Source organism: Haliotis cracherodii, unplaced genomic scaffold (genome assembly GCF_022045235.1).
Source record: "Haliotis cracherodii isolate W230 unplaced genomic scaffold, xgHalCrac1.p SCAF_20, whole genome shotgun sequence".
Taxonomy (NCBI): Eukaryota; Metazoa; Mollusca; class Gastropoda; order Lepetellida; family Haliotidae; genus Haliotis; species Haliotis cracherodii.
In genome coordinates this window covers 16741356-16766814 of record NW_027266276.1, presented here as the reverse complement: position 1 = coordinate 16766814, position 25459 = coordinate 16741356, and the positions used below count along the sequence as shown (strand labels likewise).

The 25459-nt window shown below is 39.9% G+C and overlaps 1 protein-coding gene across 1 annotated transcript; it reads right to left on the bottom strand.

The window, feature by feature from the left end:
- Positions 1-833: 833 nt before the first annotated feature.
- On the bottom strand, positions 834-25005 carry LOC139470280 (parathyroid hormone/parathyroid hormone-related peptide receptor-like). The gene is made up of 13 exons (XM_071252634.1): positions 24907-25005; positions 24217-24307; positions 22611-22721; positions 21517-21641; positions 18204-18298; positions 13958-14111; positions 10644-10800; positions 9268-9328; positions 7409-7475; positions 3843-3928; positions 2733-2871; positions 2492-2533; positions 834-1857 (listed from the first exon to the last, which is right to left on the bottom strand). The coding sequence occupies exons 1-13, from the start codon at positions 25003-25005 to the stop codon at positions 1504-1506; spliced, it is 1581 nt and encodes a 526-aa protein (XP_071108735.1). The 3' UTR covers positions 834-1503.
- Between the last annotated feature and the right edge of the window lie 454 nt (positions 25006-25459).

The window sequence follows — 25459 nt, the reverse complement described above, 5'->3', positions numbered from 1 at the left end:
GTGGAATTAGTGGATTAAGTGAAAAAGTGATTCACCATTACATAAAAGCACATGGTGCCTATAATACACAAATAGTATCATATTGATGGGGTAATGAAAACAATATTTGTTTCATGTTTACATGGCTTGAGAAAGACGATACAACATACAATATAGTATATGTTAGGGTGGCACTTAATGGTTAAACAATAGCCTATCACAAACGGCTTGGAAATCTCAAAACTACACATATATGGCGTTTTGAATCGCTACATATTAGAAAACTATTTGCTTAAAAACTCCTTTTTCAATACCTTACATGTTAATATAAATTGAATACATATCTCGGATAGATAGCGCTGTCAACCGTGTCACACATGAACTTGTTATACACATAGTAGAGTCAAAATAATTATTCCCTCATCGGAATCGCCAATAACCCCAACTTTCGGCCCCCCATCCCATACTCAGAAAAGTCAAATTACTATGTTAGTGTATCAGTGATACTTAATTTTGAAAATAGCTTGCAAATAATCAGATACGTTTCAATACAAAGACAAACGTTGGTGGAGCTATCGAGAAATGAAAAAAAAACCGATTTATTGGAATATCAAAGTATATTAATTTAGTGAGACGTAGTTTGAGAAGTGTTTCTTTCTCTTGTAAAAATATTGCATTTTTCTATGCAGGAAACAAGTTAATAAAACTAATTTAGTTTATATAATTACTTTTGAGAGAATTTCACTTAAGTTCTGTCCACCACCTCTTGACCCATGGCGAACACATTCCACGTAGTACACTCATGATACACATTTCACAATGAATAAACACAAACCACACGTCAAACTAGGAAATAATGAAAACATTTCGGGGTATATGTCCTGCTATATGGCATCTGTAAAGCATCATGTAAAGTCAGGGTGGAACATATACATAGTCAAGTGACACGGTCGCCATTTTAAAAGCAGGCATGTGACATTAATGTAACCATCATGTACGCATCACCACTGAATCAACTACATACTGAGCAAAGAGTGACATCCTGTGTACGATCCCGTACATGGGACAACGGTGGATCAAGCAGCCGCAATCACCGTCACCGGAAGTCCATGGATACGAAGACGATAAACATATGTACACTTCCGGTTTAGACACGGGGACCATTTTACACGACGTGCAACCCTACAATTCTGCAAAGAATACTATGGCCCCTGGATCAGTATACGACTCAACGTTTGATAGGGGTATCTATATATACACTGCTATCAGCATCTACTCATGTACAACATGTAAATAGTCGGAAGTGTCTCTGGGTCTCTATTATAAGATTTGTGGCATATCTTATTCGGGCACATTTTTCAATATTAATAATTGTGTGTCGGTTTAAATTCCAATCTATACTTTCTGTATATCCTTGAAAAAAGTAGACATTTCTGTCTTGTCTTATTGCAAAGATGCTGTCAACGTTCTTTTTTCCTTATCGCAGCTCGCGCCAACAACGTAGGTCAAGGTCACGCGCTGTATTCACGAGACGCCATTTTGAAATAACATAGGTGTATTCTCCTCCAATTCTTCCGGAATACGTGACAAATTAGCAACGTCATTTCCATCAAGTGAACATTGTTTTTCTCCGTCAGTGTTCGTCGTCCCATTTTGGATTGTCGTATCGTCATTGTCCTGCGTGACGTCACCGTTGGCGTTGTTGATGGAGGTGACCGACTGGCAAATGTCGGACATAGCAATGTTCTGTGTCAATGAACCACGATATCGGGTAAAGAAGGACGCAGAGGAATATGCTCTTGACGACCGACCGCTGCACAAGCTGTTGTCATTGCGCAGTCGATGCCGTACCCATTTCTTCTTTATCTCCGCTCGGACCTGACATTGGAAGTAAATGAATTCATTAAACAAGTAACACCAGTCTGATAATGCACTTTTAGAAAAGGAATAGATCTAGTAATCGTGTAGGTAGTAGTCAAAAGTAGTAGTGAGTGAGTTGGGTTCAACACCGCTTTATCATGGCGTGTCACCCCGAAGTGTTGCTGGTCTTAGACGTTTACCACTTTGGTGATAGTGATGACAACTAGAAGTATTCTTGTTAGCTGTAGCACTGGCAGTAATCTGGGTAGCTGTAGTAGCTGTAGTAGTAGTAGTAGTAGTAGTAGTAGTTATAGCAGTAGTCTACACATACATGGCTATAGCAGGAGTTAAGGTAGTACTAGTAGTAGTAGCAGTAACCTACATATAGGTAGCTGTAGTAGTAGTAGTAGTCGAGGTAGATGTAGTAGTAGCAGTAGTTAAGGTTACAGCGGTAGCAGCAGGAGAAGTAGAAGTAATGGTAATACAAGTCAAGCTGAAGGTATTTATGTCTTCACTCTAAATTCGGATATTGTCATACCGCATTTAAAGTAATAAATTACGCCTCATTGTATAATTCTATTTCATGCTCGTTGTTGTAGGCTATTGTTTTAGGCTTGTAAATTGCCCTATATGTCCAGGTAATGATACATACCTCTCCATTTAGAAAACAGAACAAAAAGGCAACGATGACTCCCTGAAAGGCGAAATACTTATCGTTATAATGTATTCATTTGGGATGATCGTGACAGACACGTGTTCGGCGAGATTCCATCAATAATATTCATATGTATGTCAGTCAATATTATGTGGATACATGTATCTAAAGTAACACGTGGAAACTGATATCAGTAGTGTTCAATAAGTAGCATATATAAGTATGAACGTAAACTGACCTGAAAGGAATTAAAGATGGTCTCTGTGTAGAACTTGATAAGTTTGAGCTGCGGCGCGACTTCGTCGGGTATGATGATGAAGATGATGTAGTGGACGCCGAACAGGGGGATCAGTACCAGCGTCGACTTGGCCAGTTTCCTGGGTATACAGTCAGTACGTGACAAGTATTCATTTAATATTTAAAATGATATACAATGACAACACAGAGCATTAGAGACCGATCATTGAAATTCGGGGGATGGGGGAACTTATCGAAAATAATGTATTGTCCCCGAAAGTTCTTGACAAAAATAATTATGCTTAAATATTGCCAGCCACAAAAATTATATTGTTGCAAGATGTTTGTCTTAAACACGCACATAGACTATCCAATGGTACGTCCTTAAGCCGTCGTAAGCAGTATTCCGAGTAAACGTTGAAGGTCTCAAATGGTATTTGGAATATATTTGTGGGCGATAAGTGTGAGCGTATTTTTGTAACACGGAGTCAGGCAAACACCCAGGCCCTTATGTCGAGAGTCCACGCTTCGAAAATCGCAACCAAATGAAAGCAGAGAACTGAATGTTCCAAGTCGGAATCCAGCACTGTCAAGTACTGTCAACAGTATGGAGGCTTTGTGACTATCCGCTCCTGATTCAGTTCCCAGTAGACCACTACCCATATCTAGCACCTGCATGTGTAGAACATGTGGGATTACGAAAACAGTAACCATATCCCATATGGAAAACATAACCACACATCAATTATTTTTAATTTGAAAATTGGCTTGGCCCACTATCCAAATTTTATCCACCAACCAACAATGTTATAAAAAACGAACCCCTTTCCATATTACGAATCCGACAAACCAATAGCATGATTAATGAATCACAATCAAGTAGTGATGATACCAGGGGTTCGAGGAAAGGTGAGTGTATCCTGCCCCACCCCACTCCATCTTTATTACCATCCCATGGTGGAATATCTTTGTTCGGGGTCTGGTAGAGTCGTCGAAAATACATAAGAATCATTTTGCAGACAGCAAACCTGAGAGTAGGATTGAAGATGATAGGACACGAAACTACAAACAGCGTCTTTCTTAATGATGAGCGCGGTGACGGCCCTCCTACCTGTAGCGGCGGGGGTCGCGGGCGTTGTTGGCCATCAGCTTCGTGAACAAGACCCGGATGATGTTGATGAAGAAGAAGAAATTCACCTACGAGACGAGAATCAATAGAAAGAGTAAGAAAGCTGTCAATCAAATGTCTCCCGTTCACAAACACATAATGTTGGCTGACATAAGCGTGTTAATTATGAGGTAATGCCAGTAATCAGTGACATGATGAGTAATGTTTCCACGACAGGGACAAAGTTCGCTGTATCGCACTGTGTTATGTCTGGATTTGTATCGAAACGAAAATGTCGAGCGATCCATATTTTTCCTCTTATCATAAAATAATGTATGCCTATGTAACTACCCATGAATCCGCTCTTAAATTTAGTTTTACGGATTGACCGACTGCTAAAGTTTTAGATACTTGGAAACGTTTTAAAAAAAATATTTCTTCATTGTTGCTTTAAGAAATAGACAAATATACAACTACAAACGGCAAAACCATCACAAAATTCCAAACAGATTAATTGATAACACGTCTAATTACTGCGAAAATCCTTTTTAATCTGATGTCAAACAATACGTAAATCACAAAATTCAATGTCAACACTGCGATAGTCGTTGTCCTATTATATCTCTGTGGAACAAGGGGCAGTCAAGAGAACGGCTACAGCAGTGACGTAGGTATTACCTTATGGGTTTTGTATGTTTATGTGTCGTCGTACTCCGACGGCTTGGACTCTTGTTGGTTTGCCAGATCCCGACTCCAACATCTTTATGTTATAGCTACCGTATTTCTGACTACGACGTTATGCAGCATTCACTCAGCTTTTTGGATTCGATTGCTCATATGAAATGTATCCCATATCGACTTCAAACAGCGTACATGAAGACCTAGTGTTTGCGCCTTCGTTGGTGGTACTGATAGACAATACGGTATACGTGTTCAAGTGATTCGATTTTAAAATGTTGCAGCAGTTTAGTTGGCTTTACAGAAACATGCCATCAGCTAAGGTCTCAAGAATATAAGATAACTCTTGATGAAACTTTAGATAAAATAGAAATCGCTATTGGAAAACAGAATCTCTGACGTTTTCATCAAGTAACTGAAGATTCGTAAGTCCGGATTTACTTTTAGTTCGCAGAATTTGCGCTTTTGAAACCCGAAAGATGAGCCTCGTGCGCATCAAAATCAAATTGGGTTTGTTAACTGTTTACGTTAATGATTATATTAAAGCCTCCAATCAACTCTGTTTCAATGAAACATAAACCCTGATCTGAGACTGATGCGTTACGTAACGTTTCAAATGTTAAATCTAGCGCCTACATTGAAAAGACAGCCTGAGGATTTTTATCTCTATTCTACCATGCCAAAAATTAACGCAAGATCTTTGGTGTTAGTGAAGATATTACGTGAAGTGGCAGTGAAGCCCGATACTAGAGTGGGTAATCGATGTGGGTTATCGACAACTGTCTTTTCACAAAGTATGGCTGTATATGCGCACCTTGACAGTGTGCAGGACTGATGTTTCGTAAGGCAACATGAAGTGGTCACCCAAAAGACAGTTGAGCAAGCCTTGCAATTGCCAGGTTTATTTTAACACCACACGCCATTTTTCTGGCGTTACATCTTTCGTTACGACTCACTGTGACGGTAAGCATAAATTTCAAGCTTTTGGTTGTCCCCAAAACTTGCACCTCTTAAATGAGTCTCTTAATAATATTATTATTTCAAAATGCCAAAGTATTTTTTTTTTATAAATATTAGCTTTTGTGGTGATGCGGCCGTCAAACGAGCTGTTTTGTCAAAGGTGTAAATTGTAATTTGAAACCTCCGATTGTCAAATCAAAAACGCGATTTTTCCAAAATCCATGGTACAATTATTGATTAAACATTGTTTACGTTATTATCTGTGTGGCGACGTTCGTAAAATAAGCGGAACACCACACATAATCGATAACTACTGGTAATCGATGATAAGTTGAACCAACTCACAAAACGCGTTTGAGGCAAGTAGGCGGTGCACGAATATAATGTTTGTTTCAGGTAGAGAGAGTGTACAGATGTTGTGCACGTGCAGGTCATGACGATGAAAATGACCTTGCTCCTGTGGACACACGCGTTGCTCATAAGATTATCAAGAGGACGGTGTGAGTCGATACCAGATTTCTCAAAAAGTCCTGGCATAGCAGTACTTGATGATAATTTATAAAAGCATCTTCACATCTCCAGCTATATGATGTCAATGAGTAAAATCTGCTTTTATGTCTAGAGGAAAGTTGTATTACCAAAATATATTTCTTTATATACACAGTGGACTATAAAAATCATTTAAATGTGTTTAAATATGATCATGTTTTGAAAGTGTATTTCTTACCATAATGTGTCAATCATTTCAGAACAAGATATCTGAACAAGTTGTTATCCTGTTATCCTGTTGAGAGTGTCAGATTGGATAGACAGTATCTACAAGGACCGGCAGCATCTGATACTTGGTAGCACGCTACCCTATCCCTGGGAGTAGCACCATCAGTCGACCCTATCACTGGGAGTAGCGCCATCAGTCTACCCTATCACCAGGAACAGCGCCATCAGTCTACCCTATCACTAGGAACAGCGCCATCAGTCTACCCTATTACCAGGAACAGCGCCACCAGTTTACCCTATCACCCGGAACAGCGACATCAGTGTCCCCTTTCACTAGGAACAGCACCATCAGTCTACCCTATTACCAGGAACAGCGCCATCAGTCTACCCTTTCACTTGGAGAAGCGCCATCAGTTTACCCTATCACTGGGAACATCGCCATCAGTTTACCCTATCACTGAGAACAGCGCCATCAGTCTACCCTATCACTGGGAACAGCGCCATCAGTCTACCCTTTCACTGGGAACAGCGTCATCAGTCTACCCTTTCACTGGGAACAGCGCTATCAGTCTACCCTTTCACTGGGAACAGCGCCATCAGTCTACCCTATCACTGGGAACAGCGCCATCAGTCTACCCTATCACAAGGAACAGCGCCATCAGTTTATTCTATCCATGGGAACAGTTCCATTAGTCTACCCTATCGCTAGGAACAGCGCCATCAGTCTACCCTATCAATGGGAACAGCCCCCTCAGTCTAGCCTAATCACTAGGAACAGCGCCATCAGTCTACCCTATCACTGGGAACAGCGCCATCAGTTTATCTTTCACTTGGAACAGCGCCATCAGTCTACCCTATCACTTGAAACAGCGCCGTCATTCTAGCCTAATCACTAGGAACAGCACCATCAGTCTACCCTATCACTGGGAACAGCACCATCAGTTTACCCTATCACTTGGAACAGCGCCGCCATTCTACTCTTGGGGACACCAAGAACGGGATTAAATCAATTGTATCTTTGAGGAAACCTCACCATTTGAATGTTGAGCAAACAAACACAACGGTGTGCTACCAACTCGTCCCTACTTTGGGATACTTCGACGCTCTCACGCACTTCGCCCGTTAAATTTCTATTTTATGAGACAAGATTATGTGTTGGAAATATAAATGTATATTACAAACACACCTTTTGAAATAACACGTAAAAGACTCACGAATATTGATGCTATTATCGGCGCCTTAAGTATCCAGTAGTAGCCGCCTTCGTGGGTGTTCCAGCATCTGTTGAGCCAAAAGAAAAACACATATCGTTTGTAATAAAATTTCTAAGAGTATGTTATTTGCCTGCCACATCTTCTTACGAAGCTCCCGACGTTATGATCTATTACGTACTTGCAAATGGCATCGTTATTAAACTGGGCGGCAAAAGAAAGCATAGGTCGAGTTCCATGATCGATAAAAAATAACAAGAGGTTTTGTTGTGAATTATAATATAATCTAGGGAGTGGTAACAAATGATTGATCAACCACAGTTTGAATGAAATTGTGCTATCACAGGTAATGTAAGCTCAAGGTAAACAATGGTTGGGTAAGACATTTCATTATCAAAAGTTGTCTGAAATGTGACCTCAAAATTGTCAGACACGCTACAAGCTCCAGCTGCCTCAATGCATGCTGTGATACTCCGCCTCATCGATGACGTCAGTCTTCTGACGACGTGGAGTGGAATCCGTTGCCACTCGTCTCTCAGGGCCTGCTTCAATTCTTGTCTGTTGACGGGAGGCTGATGGCGTGCTCTAATCTGTCTGTCAAGATAGTCCCACAGATGTTCAATAGGATTCATATCGGGTGAGTGGGCAGGCCAGGGCAGACCGTCAACGTTCTGCTGGTTTAGAATGTTCCGAGTCAGTCTTGCAGTATGGGGCCTGGCATTGTCGTGTTGAAACAATGTCCCCTGCTGTCGGTTTTGTAAGAACGGAAGCACAACTGTCTGCAACACTTGGTCTCTGTACTGCACAGCGTTCAGGTTTCCCTGTATAATCACCAAATCAGTCTTCTGATCTCCATAAATACAGCCCCACACCATGACACCCCCCGCCGATTGGATGGACTTCTCGAATACACGCCGGAGCCAAATGTTCCCCTCTGCGTCGATAAACTTGTTCTCTGCCGTCATTTCGAAACAAGTTATATAAAGCGACCCAGTAAACAGCACTCGACACCAATTTCTCAATTGCCAGCGTCGAACCTGACTCGCCCATCGCTGTCTCAGGCGTCGATGTTGGGCAGTCAGTACCGTTCCTCGGAAAGGACGATACGCTCGGATTCCAGCAGCACGAAGTCGTCGTAGTACTGTACGTTGGCTAATGGGATGTCCCAACGCTGTTGCTGCCGTCGCCGCCGCCGCTACGAATCTGTTTCGCAGGTGAATGAGCCGTATCTGACCGTCTTCCAGTAGTGTTGTCACTCGGGGTCGTCCGGTTCTAGGCCTGTCCTGTGTCCTCCCTGTCTGCCTGTACCGTTGAATCAGCCTGGCTACTGTCAATGGTGTACAACCAAACCTTCTGGCAATTTGGACCTGTGGTGTCCCCATTTCGGCCATCTCTCTCTCTCTCTCTCTCTCTCTCTCTCTCTCTCTCTCTCTCTCTCTCTCTCTCTCTGACAGTCGTGGCATTTCTTTTGTGTGCTTACATCACGTGTGGTTATACCCTGCAGACGAACACATTTATACAGCTAACATGCACGTGCAGTGTATGCCACAGGCGGGAAACCTGTTTCACCATGTTTTTGTCACCACGCGAGCGCCGTCAAAGGTGGCGCGTTCGGGTGAGGTGTTTTTTGGTACCTGTTCCTGGGCAGTCATACGCCCAATACCCACTTTCCACTAGTTATCGCTGTTTTTAGGAAAATTACAAATTGCCAACCTATACTTTCTTTTGCCGCCTAGTTTATTTAAACGGAGAAAAAATATATGCCTATTTCATATGCTAGTTGCCGTATGAGAGGAAAGTAGTGTCTGTCATTTTGGACGTATTTTAAATACTGAAGTGTGAGGTGGAACGTCTTCACTTACAGAGTGTCACCCAGGTAGATTCTGACGATAACCCACGGGATGACGAACAGCAGGGGCGTCACTGGAGAAAGCCAAGAAAAGAGTAAGAGTTTTAGAGTTTTACGCCACTTCTCACTGTCGTTGACGTTTACCACTTTGATGAAAGTACAATGTTAATATATGATGCGGACAAACCAGCGATAGTGATCAGGGCGAATTCGAAACCAATCTTGCAACGAATAAGGGAGGCAACCGTGCACAGTGTATTGCGCCACTCCTCACCACTGAGCCATCCGTGCCACCAGCAAGTAAAATAAGTTCGGGTATTTCAATTATTATCAGTGTACCTGCCTGTATTTAATGATCATTTATTGTAAAAATATCAACAATTGTTAATAAATATGATCTCATAACTTGGATAGATAGAATATTGGAAAGAATCTCACTCATTTAGTCCCCCAACACAAATGAGAGAAAATATGAATACAAACAGTTGGCTCAATAAAGATTATTCCCCAAACAAACGGTGAAATGTAAACAGTTCAATCGTTCAAATTTTGTAAAGGTCACATCAGTGTGCGTGAAGGAAGTCATTGTGCACAGAAACCATCACGACGCAGACAAACTGACATATCGGAATGTCATAATCGTTTTGTAAAAAGGTATATCCTGTTACAAACTTAAGATACTTTTAACTGAGGATGATGTGTAACAATCGGACTTGTGGTCACAGCACGGGTTCTATGTGTTTCCCAAACAATTACTTGTCTCCATTCGTCTACATCATAAACGACTTTGAAAACACCATTTCCGACGCAAATACATCTCAGGGGAGGTATATGTATTGGTCGCCAGACATTCTGATAGTGACAGAATATTTACATCCGGAGCATTTGTCTCCCAGTGTGAGAGACTGAAACGTCCATGGGTCACATTTAATGCAAACGCAGACTAGAAATATCTTATTTCAACTTGGACTTTGTATCGTCTCGTATTTTGATTCAATCTTGTTTCTGAAATGGGTTAATTTGATACCCCTGTCCAACACACTCTGATACAAGACGGAAAACAAGGATGCAAGTTAAGAGTAAATGCGATCTGAAAGGAACTGGCATTGTGTTTACAGTGATGTATTAAAGCTGTGAATAACACATTACTGCTGGCACCTAAGGGATATCTTATTCTTTAGTGAATATGGTGAATGTACTGATGCCATCTTTAAATAATATCGATGGGATACCGGGGGTACAGAAGGCATGTCTGTAGCCAGCGACCTGTTATGTTCCGTGTGCTCAAACCTTGACGTACACATGAAGATCGATCATGTTGGGTGCATATACAGTTATCGTAAACCCAGAATACAAAATACAATCTTAACCTGATAAGGGTCTACTTACGCCAACCGAGAAGGATGTACCACTTGAAGACACGCTTGTGTGAGAAGACGGCTAGAATGATGAGTGTGTGGAGGTAGAGGCCCTCCACGAAGATCCACATGTAGTTGGCCCCTAGGGCATAGTGTAGGAGAGTGAACAGCAGCTTGCATTCCCAGTGCTGAAACACACATTGCAAACCAATAGCTTGCATTCCCAGGGCTGAAACACACATTGGAGAACAATATCTTGCATTCCCAGTGCTGAAACACACATTGCAAAACAGTAGCTTGCATTCCCAGTGCTGAAACACACATTGGAGAACATTAGCTTGCATTCCCAGTGCTGAAACACACATTGGAGAACAACAGCTTGCATTCCCATTGCTGAAACACACATTCGAGAACAATAGCTTGCATCCCCAGTGCTGAAACACACACTGGAGAACAATAGCTTGCATTCCCAGTGCTGTACAAGTGCGGAGGTTCTGCTGCTTATAAGTGAAGATAAAGTTTAAGACATGACTAAATCATTTGATAACATCTTTTCCATTCATTTTGTTTTTATTTCAAGTACCTCCGCTCCCGTCCTATATATAACGTATTTTCCCCGTGTAACTCCTTTCCATAAAATACTACACAGTGTCAATATGGTACAGAGTGTGATTATATCTTTCTTTCTCAATATTAATGTAACAATCATTGTCCTGTGTATGACACAGTGCACCAAACAACTGTACCAGCGGGTATTAGGTTTCCTCGGGATGCTATACAAACGAGTTAAATTCATTTTCTTAAGTACATGTATACAGTGCATAGCAATTATGTCCCTATCTTTTTGACAAAATGCTTTACTATTCATTTCAAAATCAGCAATGGTGTTTAAGTGGAGTGAGCATTATTACGGTATTCACTGACATAACCGAAATGTCGCACGAGCAACCAAAACATAAAAAAGTTGGAAACCATCTAAACTTTTATTGTACTTCATAAACCATGGGAGGGGGCTGTCAACTAACAACAATTCCTTCCTCTGTCGTCATTGCTTGACTTCAACATCGATCTCTGACATCCATTGTAAATAACTGAGGCCATTTACACATCTCCCCCCAGCAATCTCGCCACGAAATCAGATTATGGCATTTACACGGGTTAATGGTTACATTGCATATAACACCAAATCATATCTATTTCAAATTATGTATACCTACATGCCATAACTTCTCTCTATATTCGTCAGTTGTGTATTGCAGCATTCGTGCGTCTATCGATTGCCCGGCAACTGATAGGATGTACTGAATAGCTATCTTGGATTTTCTCAGATTTCATTAAACTTTACGCCAATTTCGTTCGTAAGCTGATTCAAATGTACCCCTCTTGAACTTTCTTATATACAGTACTCGGTGAACCAATTCCATCTTGTCATAAACCTGCCACAGCGAGATTCTCGTACAAGTCTACTAGATCAAAATTTTCTTTTAGTAGTGTATCGGTTATTAGAGCTGTGGATACTGTAAATACCATAAAAAGTGATTGATTATATATAATTAGTATGGCTGAGAGCGGATGATTCACTTGGCATTGAGATACTGTCCAACACGTCGAATGGTGAATGGGGCAGGAAACATGTTGATGTACAAGTGTTTGGCAGGGATGTTTCATTGTATAAACTACTCATTCCTTTCATTGTGTTTAGTTGTTGAGAGCGACTCATCTACGTCATTAGCCAGTGGCGACATACAATCAAACAGCGTTGTGTTAAACTTTGGTATGTCGAACGGTTGTCTCGAAGTAAAACGTTGGTCCCTGCATATTCCTTCTTTATTCATAACCTCGGATAATTCGAAATATTTATGTAGGTCCCTTCAACTTCGACACAACGCTGTTTGACTATAACTTTCAGTGTCTGCGAACAGCTTGACAAAGGTTTCATATGCTTTTCCCCTCTCGTTTTTATGGGATTGTAATGTGGCGTATTGTGAGAATTGGTGTTTATTGCGTCCTTTATCCGTGACAGGATTCATTTGGGCATTATGTTTGTCACTGATGCGTCAGATTTGGAAATATCTTCCACATGTCCACCATAAAACATTACGAGAGCATTACTGAAGTTTTGAATTGTTGCAACCCTGATCAAACATATTTTCAGAAAAGAGTCGCATGACGCTCTTTGAAATCTTCGTAGAAAAAGGATGCTCGAATGTACCTCCAAAGACGTGTGAACTGAAGAAACTAAAGGCTGAAGCTGCTGGAATATTGCTGGACATGAAGGGAAAGTTGACTGTTGGAAATCTGAAGTCTGTCCTCGCACTGTTTTGTCATACAGTCTTTTGACCACGCCACTCTTTAAATTTGCTTTGAAGGTCTTGCAACGTACTATACTCAAACAGTGTGTCGTGTATCACGAACAAGAATTTGTTCAGAGACATAATCATTATCTTGACACAAACAGCAAATTGCCCAAAATAAGACCAGGTTTATGTGGTGTTCAGATATAGATATTACTTTATATAACATAAGAAGAGGATCTTTATCTATATGTACCATAACAATGATCAAAGCCTAAGAGCTCTGCTATATTAATCGTCTCGTGTTGGAACAACATTATATCAAAAGCACTATCTTACGATTCTGTTTATTCAACCAGAAACTAGTATGCCTTAATATCACACACAAGTCATTTCACACCAGTCAAGTGATGACTTACAAGATGCTCCCAGTTTTAATCCTCACGACAAATCTTCGGATAAATTTTACTCCTGGATAATGCTTTAATAGTTCATGTATTGTTTTCTTATTGCTTGTGAAGATGGTATTGAGTTGATAATCATTTAATTTCCATTCATATAACTTCAGTAAATAATTATGGTTATAAATAATGACAAACGTGAATATGTTTTAAAAAGTTATAGACACTTCATATGACCAGGTACCTGAACTGAAGATTGTAATGTAAACTTCATTTTTAACCATTATCCATGTAATGTACTGTGTGGGGTTTTATAGTTTAACATACAAGGGAAGTAACTCTGTCAAGAGGAATGAGTGCCTCATAACGACAGTACATGTTTCATACGTAGTCATTTGCATGAAACAAACCGATAGCTTCACCATAGTGGACTGTGGGACATGGAAGAGGTTGCGATGATCCCTAATGTATAAATTACGGTGAAATTACTCTTCATCTGAAAAAGCAAAGTTTTACATAATATTAGTAACTATGTTTTAACAGCTCAGATATGTGACGTTGGAAAGATTATCCCGGTGTGTATGAGAGTGAGTGATTATTTGCAGTCTCGTCCATCCTGAACATGTGACGCCCTGTATGGGGTTACTTACCGTCTCCTGCACCGTGGGCGACGTCCCTGCGTGGCGCGACTCCACGTCTGTTCCCGTTCCCTGCACCATCTCTTTCAACAGACACAGCATGGCGCGCAGGGCAAATGAGACGAAGAGATTGACGTGCAAGATGTTGCGCTGACAGTGTAGTCTCCTGCAAGTCATATATTAAACACAGTCACATTCACAATCAGTGTTGTGCATCACATATACTAGTATACTTACATACAAATATTCATATTTAAAGGGGTGGTGAGTCGCCCATGCCACTTGTCTAAGGTCCCAGAATTTGCGCTGTAGAGTTGCGACCCTTAGTCACACCAGGATTGTTAATCGTTCATAATAAATATCCTTGGATTGTCAGCACCGTGATGTATCGGAAATACTGATCCAAGCGGCATTCAAACCAATGTCGCCGTAGACATTTTTATATTTGCAAAAAGATAGACGAGCACGAGTGATAGACAACGAGACATAACCTTGGCGTAGAACGCATGGTGAGCGGATTCTGGCACTGTTTCAGAACATTAGAGTCACCTATTCTCGAACCAACCTATTGATTAATGTGCTCAGGAATAATCCCCTGCTGTATTAATTTGTTAAATGTTGGAGCCAAAGGTTGAAAATGATTGCTGTATATCAAAATCAAAAGGTTAGTTGTTCTTAAACGAATGAAAGAAATGCATTGCCAAAGACGATATCGTCTTGCTCTTTGTGAAATGATGCTGGTCTAACTCCATGAGTGATGCGGAGCAGGATAAATCATCTGAAGATAATAGATAAGAGGGACTAGATAAGATGTAACCTCGTGTCTTTTGACATTCAACGTTAACTGGACATACAAATAATCCTTATTTCCCAAGAACGTGTGATATGGAGGGCCTGATTTAATATATCATGCTAAAAATATATCACTGTGTTTAATTCATATACTGACATGAATAATTGTAACATAGCAAAAGTCAACCCATCAACCATCGCGACTGATAGATTAGGACGTTTTAGATAACTACTAGAGAATTCGTGATATTTATTGAATTGATGTACTTCCTACAAATGACGTGGTAGCGTTGTGCTACTACACAGATTCATGATTCATCAGTTGTTACAATAAATATCTACAGACGAATTAGAAGGGAGTTATTTCTCCTGCTGTTCTAAGCTGACAAGAAAGTCTGAGGCGTGTACCACTGACACGTGTAGAACAATATGTGTCAATATGTAAATTGAGGCACACACAATTGAACAGCGTTAATCATTTCAGACTGAGACTTATTGGATATGCCACCCTCTAATTGGGTGTTTGCGGTCTTCAGTTATGCGCGTAGAAAAAAAACCCATTCATATTGTTATAATATTGTTTAAAACGTATATTAAAACATTGATGTATTTTGTTAATTTCCAAAAAGTCAACAGATCTGCATAATTAATGTTGAGCAGAAAAGGTAACAGAATGAACATTGTTTAAAGTTATCAATATAATTCCTCAAAAGAAGTTTTGTACATCGATTACTGGAGTATTATAGTATTTTTTAACATTCACAGCCTTGCATAGCATTTTTAATTACAAGGGATCATTGCATAATTCATGGAGATTAAAAATAAGAATTTGGGTAACAGTATGGACAGAGTTCTTTTACGAACAAAGTTTGCAAATAATTCAACAAAAGTAATATTCCGTCTTGTTCACTGAGGTATAATTCTACGTTTTAGATAACCAAACATTTAATACAATAACGAAGGGTACATGTTAATTTAATTCAACGTTAATATCAAACCTTACATTTTCGGTAACAGTATGGGCACATTTCTTCAAAATTAAGCATGTAATGAAGTAAGTCTATTTTGTACATCTTTTTCCTTCTGTATAATGTCAGTGTTAAGAAAGCAAAACAATTCATAAAATTTTGAATAGCAAATGTTAAGTTTATGCAACATTTCCACAAAAATCATGCAGTTTCGGTAACAGTATGGACAGCAATGGTGACAGTATGGACACATTTCTCACAAAAAGACGTTAAAATATGGTACTTGTCGTTACCCTGACCCACGCTCAACATTAAGGGGCTAAAACAAGGACTGGTTGGTTCGAAATCAGTATTCTGTGTCTGGGTGGGGTATTCATGTTGAACTGCGACATGGTATCTCACTGGGCTCACACTATAAATCGGCATCAGTTCTGAGTTGTACAAGCAGCCACACACACACACGTACGCACGCACGCACGCGCGTGCATACACGTCGCTATATCAATGCAATTATGTTGGACGCGACGTTAAACCCCACTACACCTAAGCTCCCCACTGAGGACACCACTGAGGTGTCAGTTGCCCCTAATGACTATGACATGGCCAAGATATTTCAGGATCTGGTTATTCAGTTTTCGTTTGTAAGTTTACAAAGTCTTGATTACTTAGAATGTAAAAACATTTACCACTGCTTCAAGACTATAGCATATGCGGCTACAAAACGGTTATTAGTCAGATAATATAACTTTAAGTATTAGGTCTAAATGCTCAATGTCCATATTGTTACTGAATACCTCCACGCTGTTAGTAGAAGTTGGTTAAACAGTTGTTCTATTTACTGTCCTTCTTTGTATCAAAAGAAAAAGAAAATGCCTCAGCCCTTCAGTATTCTAGCAACTGTTTTCCAGTAAGATTTTTTCAAAAAGAAACTCCTGTTTTGACAGATGTCAATACTGTTGGACCTAATGTGCATACTGTTACTTTGCCAGCCAGTCCACTTCGAGAATTCACTTTTTTAATTGTTTTGGCATGGTAAATTTACCATTTTCATATTAAGTATGTTTTGATGGAATAATCAAATATTGTTTCTGAATTCATGTTGTATACATAATTATTCAATAAAATCAGACAGTTGTCAATGCTGTTATCGTTTTTGTCCATATTGTTACTATAGATGTCCATAACTGCTACCAGACAAAAATCCTATAAAAAATAACATAATATGCAAATTTATATGTTCTATTAACTTCAAATATTTCCAGGAAAGGTCATAGCAAGATGCTCCATATAGGTGAAGTTTCTTAGCGCTGAATTAGTTATTGTGTATTGTCTTTTGCCTTTTATCTGGCTACACATTGTTAGGACATAATTGTCTGACACATTTGAAATTTTAAGATTGAAATTTTAAAAAGGACATTTTTTATATTCATCCGCATCAAAAAAGGGTGAGGTGGAACAAATAGGCTGCATGTACTAGTCTGGACTAATGCCGATTTTAAAATGCTAGCCAACTGAGATACCATGCCGTAGTTTTACATGAATGCCCAACTCAGACACAGTTTACTGACTCCGAGCCGACCAGTCCTTGTTTTATCCACCTCATGCCGAGCGTCAGGAGGCATGGTAACAACAAGTGCCGTCTTAAACGTCTTTTGGTATGACACGGCCGGGGATCAAACCCCTTCCGGTCTCCTGGCACTACTGCTAGATCACGGAGGCGATCCGCATCAACACAGAATTAATTATTAATTGGTCGTTAATAGTTAAACAGTTTCATCTTGGTGACAGTAAAGGCATGTAGAAGTAATTTGTCTTTCAACCCTAATTAAAACCATTCTAAACTAAGACTAAGGTTGCATTTGTGGCGATTCATCATATACAGCCTACATGTCTGCTTTATCAATGAAACATTTATCATTACCCAAAAATATTTCAGTTTTTCTTCCTTTGAAAATTACACTCTTCTTGAAATGGTTTCAATTCCTCTTTGCAGCCAACGTGTGTGTCGATTGACTGTAATTTGACTTCCACTTCCTCTCGTCTAAAGTAGTGGCCGACTAAATGTGGATTGGATATCGATATCCAACACTGATGTTTAGGAATATTAACTGATTGGTGGAACTAACAAATATCAACTCTGCGCTGTGACCCGAAGAAATTATAAGCATCCTATATTCAACAAAATAAATAACTTAATATCGAAAGTTATTTAATAAAGCAAAATGTAATGTTAGGGATATCTGAAGAGAATTAAAGTGGTATATCTCGTTCAACCGAATAGAAGTGAGTAAAGTGGCATATCTAGTTCAGCCGAATAGAAGTGAGTAAAATGGTATATCTCGTTCAACCGAATAGAAGTGAGTAAAATGGTATATCTCGTTCAACCGAATAGAAACAACCGAAACTTGATTTCAGAATCTCCTGAAAGTATTCATAAAAGTTGTCAACCAATCATACTGTGGAAACACATTTTGTCATTTTATACAAATACCCATTACCTGAAGATAAGCATCAGCACAATTGCGAGGAGGAGTATCGCCAGGGATATGCTGTAGCCGAGGCGGGAGATCAGCATCACTATCTCAATGTGTTCCTGCAACAGTAACATCAATACTTACTACGTCCTTATTTCCGGCGCCATATTCAGAAAAAACCGGACGAGTGTTGTTGTGAACATGTAAATATATATAATACTACCACAGAAAACACTGTGGTTGGTAAAAACACCCAAGATGCTGAAAATACCGCAGATACTGAAACACTGTAGATACTGAAACACTGTAGATACTGGAAACACTGTAGATACTGAAAACACTGTAAATACTGAAAACACTGTAGATACTGAAAACACTGTAGATACTGAAAACACTGTAGATACTGAAAACACTGTAGATACTGAAAACACTGTAGATACTGAAAACACTGTAGATACTGAAAACACTGTAAATACTGAAAACACTGTAGATACTGAAAACACTGTAGATACTGAAAACACTGTAAATACTGAAAACACTGTAGATACTGAAAACACTGTAGATACTGAAAACACTGTAGATACAGAAAAAAAATGTAGATACTGAAAACACTGTAGATACTGAAAACACCGTAGATACTGAAAACACTGTAGATACTGAAAACACTGTAGATACTGAAAACACTGTAGATACTGAAAACAACATAGATACTGAAAACACTGCACATACTGAAAACACCGTAGATGGGGAAAATACTGTAAATGCTGAACACACCGTATATACTGATTTTACCATTTGGTTTATTTACTTGTAATGTATGGTGTAATCTGTCACCCAAATATTTCGAAATATTTGAAATTATTCAACGTTATTTTTGTGAAAAGATCCAAGGATTGTATGGACGCACTCCTTCAGTAGTTACCAGAGATTGTCTTGGTTTAATTTCTCGTCAGGCGTACATTGATCAACGAGCTCTCTTATTTCTTGGAAGACTATGTAGTAGTGACATTAACTTTGTATTTAAAGACTATAACAGAACATACTTGTTCAGTATCAACTCGACACAATTAAAGAAAAAGATGATAAATGTAAAATTTCACCCGCATACCACATGCACTCACTAGTATGAACTCAATAATGATATAAACAACCATACTACCTCTTGTCAATTTCGCGACACCCGACAGGCATGCATGGGCGAGTCGAGTGGAGTTAAAGACAATTTGTGTTTGTTATCGGAACGTAACTTATACAGCGCTTCACTCTAGAGGAAACCTAATACGATACTCTCTTATACGATCACCTAAGGTACACAGGCTATGGTTACTAACAACTGAAAAAACGGATCACTTCTATGATATCGCATTTCTAGATATAATCAAACATGTATTTGGTATTGAAATAAGACTCAACAACGAAGAGCTGTTTTTGTTAAGTCTATTATTGATTTACTAGATGTAACAATCTATCTATCTGTCTGTCTGTCTGTTAGTCTTTCTGGCTGTCTGTCTATCTATCTATCTCTCTTATTGAAAAAGTATCATAAAAGCGTTTGTAACTAAATAAAATAAAATAAGTAGAATCTCAACAACTGCCATAAACATTTGAAACAATCACCACTGACCATGATCTTCGGGATGTACAGGATATCGCAGCGTCATCGCTTCCAGAGATTTACGTTGACACCGTTTACTAAAAAGTGTAACTTAAACTGAGGTCATATCGTCGAACGAGAAGGCTTGGCACGAAAACCGGGTGTCTCACTGACACATATTAGAGAGACGAAAAAGGTTTTCCAAGAGAGTCATAATGATATTATCCCCAAAATAAGATTCCATGACAAGGGAGTATGTATGTGTCAGAGCTGACAGATACGGAGCCCAGGTGCAGGCCTGTAGATCATGCAATCAGGTAAATCTTAGCCAAATGGCTAGATCTGTTTCCCATTCATAATGCAGTGTCGTACGCTGTATGTGTCTGCTATGTGGGGGCTTGATTGGGTGCATAAGAAGGGAAACACATAGCCCCTTGGCGCCGGCTCTTAAAATCGATTTGTTGTTGCTTCAGGAAATGCGACAGAGGAAGTGTCGTGTTTATCCTCTTATTTCCTGTTCCTGTTTTTATTAAACTGATCACACATTTGAGGCAGCTTGTGTTGCAAACCAAATATACACGTTTCAAACGTAAAAAGGAGACAATTATACAGTTTATACGACTTGTCCAGATTGGCAGATAAAATGGCGCTTGATGTACCACCATATTTTAATTATACATGTGAAAGTGCGAGTAGATTATGGTTAGATACATATAAGCGCATCCATGTAAATCCGTTTATCATATGATAGGTGGGTTTCTCGGCTGGATAAGCCAACGGATAACCACGATATCCGTTGGGGTCATATGGGATAGAGAAAGTAGGGACTACTTTCACTGTTTATAAACAAACATGGTGTTGGCCTTGTCATTCGGGGATCGAGTCACAATTAACCATCAGGGATCTGGAATAACTACTGGAATAATTGCTACAATTATCAAAAGAATAGTCTAATATTCTGAAAATAAGTGTCTAACTATGACGTAGCTAAGGCATTTCACCGGTTTGGGCAACTTTGGAAATATAAATTGCAGAACAATTTTGCGAGGGCACCAGCCAAGCGGGATCACCTTTCATTACTGTGCTTGTAGACCTCAGCGGCTTGGAACCTTTCCAAAAAATAAACGAGTTGGATTTGGTCGAAATATGTTCCAATGTTTACCTTATTTTGTTTTGTCGTTTTGTGTGCATCTGACTGCACTTCGTAATTTTTTGACAGGACTGTCAACAACGTCTGAATGTGTCCATGACGTTTCATAGACTAAGGTTAGAGTAGCTTACATTTGATAAAGGGCAGTTACTCTATTGGACAGACCGATGGATTGCCGCGAAAGGCAAGTAAAAACAATTTGTGTAGGCAATATGTTGTTTTGCATATATGTAGTTACACCACTGAAAAGAAACAGGTTTCCGTTGAAACCAATTGGCTACTGTCACTGTCCGACTGACACATTACTTACCCTCTGATGGTAATATATATATATTAATGCACACATTCCAGGAAAACATGCAATGTTTAGGTAATGTTGGTGAGGTATAGAAAGAGATTTTCAAACAGAGAATTGAAGAATGACTTTATATGATAAAGAGGTTATCACGCTTGAGTGTTTGGGGATGGTAAATATCCTGTATTAGGAATAAACACTATGTATTTAGCTCGCCGAGGTTCGCTAAACACTATGTTTATTCCTAATACAGGATATTTACCATCCCCAAACACTCGCGTAACCTCTATGAAACTACCTTGATCAGGGGATCCACTTGTTTGAGCGGTCCAGGCACACAAGCGGTGTAGTTGCTCCACGTCTTGTTCTCCTTCGGGTTGAACCACCAGGACCCGTCCTCCATGCAACGCCGGGTGGCGAATGCTGACAACACAACATGTTCATCAAACACTTTACAACAATGGACAAAGGTCTGTGTACCTCTTCCGCAATGCAATCCTTGAACTACAAGCATGTGTTCAGACAAACAAAGATCCGAGCGTCGTACCACATCAAACAATCCTTTTCTAATATAAATACAACTGATAAACAGCCCATGTTACGTTAGGTGGATTATTTTCATTTTTGTGTAACGGATGATCCGCTTTGTTTAAAAAAAAAACTATACATTTTAAACAAACAATATCTAGTCTTTCTTTTGATGTTGATGACTTCTTGTAGTTTCCTGATCTTGAAGTCTTTGAGGTTGGTGGTGAGGGCTGTGACTCTCTCCCACTGAATGCAGTAGCTTGGGTTGTCACGGATTGTGATCTGATAAAGCTGATTTAGAGTCATTTTTGGAGACTAAGCTTATATATTCTTTTATTCGGGTTTTGAGGGGATTAGATGTTTCACACTCTGTATATCACTTGCTTGATAACGGTGTCAGAACCTACACCGAAACGTCGCTCTTAATTGTAATAAACAAGTTGTTCATCCATGAATTCTTTTCCCTACTTAGTACTCCAACTTCTAAATGCCTATCAAAGAAGTTAAAATATCGCAGTTATTGGTTTCAGTCTGGAAAAGAGAAACAAGTGGTACTCAGCAGGTTCAGCTATGTCAACACCATCAGTCGGGTTACAGATCATACGTATCAGATCTTCATTAACCTACAGAAGGATGAACATGAAGTGAAGTGAAACGCCAAAAGTCCGAGAAGTGGCGTTCCATTTGAAAATAACCCAGCATGAACGAGTAGGCGTTCACACTGCCCAGAGGTCAGGGTTCCTAATAATTGTGGTTCAGACAAGGGGTTGATTGTATACATTTGGGGTAATGGGTTACCATCGAAATGTTTAAAGAGAACAGATTGGAGATACGTAAGAATCGATCTAGATCATCCCTACCTACCCGTGGTGATGAAGTTATTGACGTAGTCAGCACATGGTTGCCTAGCAACAGTTCCTGCAGGTGTGTAAGGCCAGCACATGATTTTGTCAAACGTCATGTTGCAGTGGATGCCTGAAACACACATGTTAACACATATTAACACATGAACAGTGTACAGATTAACACCATCATTGATAAGTTGTACTTGTGTAATAAGAATGACTCCATTCTAATGTTAGAGTTCGGTTATACCACGGCGTCCCAGCTCAAAGTGACGCACATCGTCGACGCCGACAATTTGGTGAAAGCCCCGAGCAATAGGAAACCTAAAATCAAAGTCGAATATACACACTTCAAAAAACGAAACGCACAGGTAGATTTTTAGTAAATTTATTGTACCTAATAAAGCCGATATATTTAATTTAATATCCTAGATACAAATCTGACATTTTGTAGCTCGATAGTCACATGTTGTCGTTGTCCAAAGGCATTGAAAACTGTTCACTGTCAAGTCACATAAGACCACAAGGTTGCGCTAAATTCAGTATCTTTCGTGACCGCCAGTGACTGGATAAGTGTACGAATTCTATCCTGCGGAATTCTGCGCCATTCTGCTTGTAACGCGTTGGTCAGTTGTGGGAGTATCTGCAGCGTGTTCTGACGTTGACGTACACGTCGATCAAGTTCATCCAAGAGGTGTTCGATTGGGTTGAGGTCTGGAGATCTCGGCCCCAGGACAAGTCGTTGATGCTGGCATTATGGAGGTAGTCTACCGCGACACAATCTGTGTGCGTAGGAGCGTTGTCTGTTGAAGCAGTTCCTCTGGCATTCAATGATTGGAAGAAGGTGAGGTTGAAGAATTTGATTCATGTAGCGATTTGCTGTCAAATTTCCCTGAACCACAGCCAAGTTTAGGATATAGCGCCCCACACCATGACACTACCGCTACCGAAACTGTCGAATTCACGCTCATTTCGACGACGATAAATACGTTGTCTTCCATCTCGCCAGTGAAGACGAAATCGTGATTCATCGCTAAACCACACACGTCTCCAGTCTTTCAAATTCCATGGCTGTAAGATATGGTACCAACAAAAGCGTCGGTGTTGATGGATCTGTTGCAAAACAGGGACGATAACTGGTCTTCTGGACAGTCTGGTCCGATATCCTCCTCAAACCAAGGATGCATCAAGCAGTCTCCGTGGCTGTGACATTGCGATAGGTGGAACGGTCGAATCTAGCGATCCTGTGCAAGGGTGGTAATTCTTGGTTGGCCGGCAAGGAATTGCAATATTCATAGTTTTCTTAATGATCCGTCACCATTTGCTTGTTGGAGCATTTGACTTGAAAACGTATACTTCATACATGCAATACTGAATACGTTCTGGCCTATGGTTTAAGCTGAGCTTAATAGTGTGCCTGTCATATGAGATCTCCCACTTTAGACATATGCCCACTCACTCACTCACTCTACTTCCATTCAGCCTCCCATCTCACACACACACACACACACACACACACACACACACACACACACACACACACACACACACACACACACACACACACACACTACCAGCTCACACACCCACCATCCTGCTCATACCATCACATTACATTCACTCACCTGTTGAAGGGACGCTCGTGTTGGCAATCCGCTTCTGGCAGGTGATATTGGCCATGACCAGCCTAAACCGCTGCTTGCTAGCTGGGTCATCCTGGACAGAAAAGGGACATTTAAAATACACACATACATGGAAACACAGTGAGGGATCCTTGTACTTGATTGTATCATCAGAAGGCATGCGTTACGCTGTCGGGTAGACAATTATATAAAAGTTACTATTTTGACTTCACATTTATTGATTCTGCTCTAATAGTTTATATTCGTATTCATATGCGACCTCTGAAAAGTCTGTTCGAAGAGTAACCATAATGATCTGAAATGGAATCCGCATACATGTATTCTTACTCACAATGGTTATTAAAAAAAAGTTCACTCGTATTATGAACACAGCTAGTTTCGAGCTTCAATGTAAATCATTTCCATTCAAACTAAAGTTTCTGATTGATCCTCCCAACGCAGAACAGTCATCTCACAGATACCTATATTGTCAAGAGTAGTTCTAATCCTAGATGTCTCTATTCGGCAATCCACACCAGCTTCTAACATTACAAAATGCATGGTACTCGATTACCGTAAAGTTTCTTGAAAGGTAAGGACAATCACAGTTGCACATCGAATTTTAAGTTGATTTCATGAAGAACATTAAATGATATTTACCTTTGTAGGTCCGCAACAAACATTAATGCTTACCATTGTCGCTGTCATGGTAACAGAGTTTGGGAGTGTCAGGACGAAAAGAAGAACGGAACTGCATAAAATAGAAGATGGTAGGAAAATGGCCATATTCATCTCAGTGGGGTTCAATCAGGCACACAGCACAGTGCGTTGTATGGGTCATGTACAACACTATTCTATCTGATCCTCTTCGTGCGAAGTTTTCATACATCAAATAAATCACATCACTGACAATAAACTATAAACAATTCATGAATCTCTGACCGGAAAAGGGAATTTCTTAATCCCAAGATATTTCACACAATCCAGAGGAGGCTATAACTTCCGGTTTAATGAAGTGCGAGAGCCTCGTAATCACAGAAAGTAGATATTGAGTTTCCCCTAGACCTTTTGGTATTTCCAGGCGTTGTTGACATCTAATCCTGTACTTGTGATCAAGGAGCCAACAGATAATAGGGCGATGGCATTCTGCGGAAGATAACAAAAAAAATGTGGGCATTATGTACCTGGCGTTACAAAACAAACCTAACACTGTACATCATTAACAGGAGAGATAGTTCTATAGTTA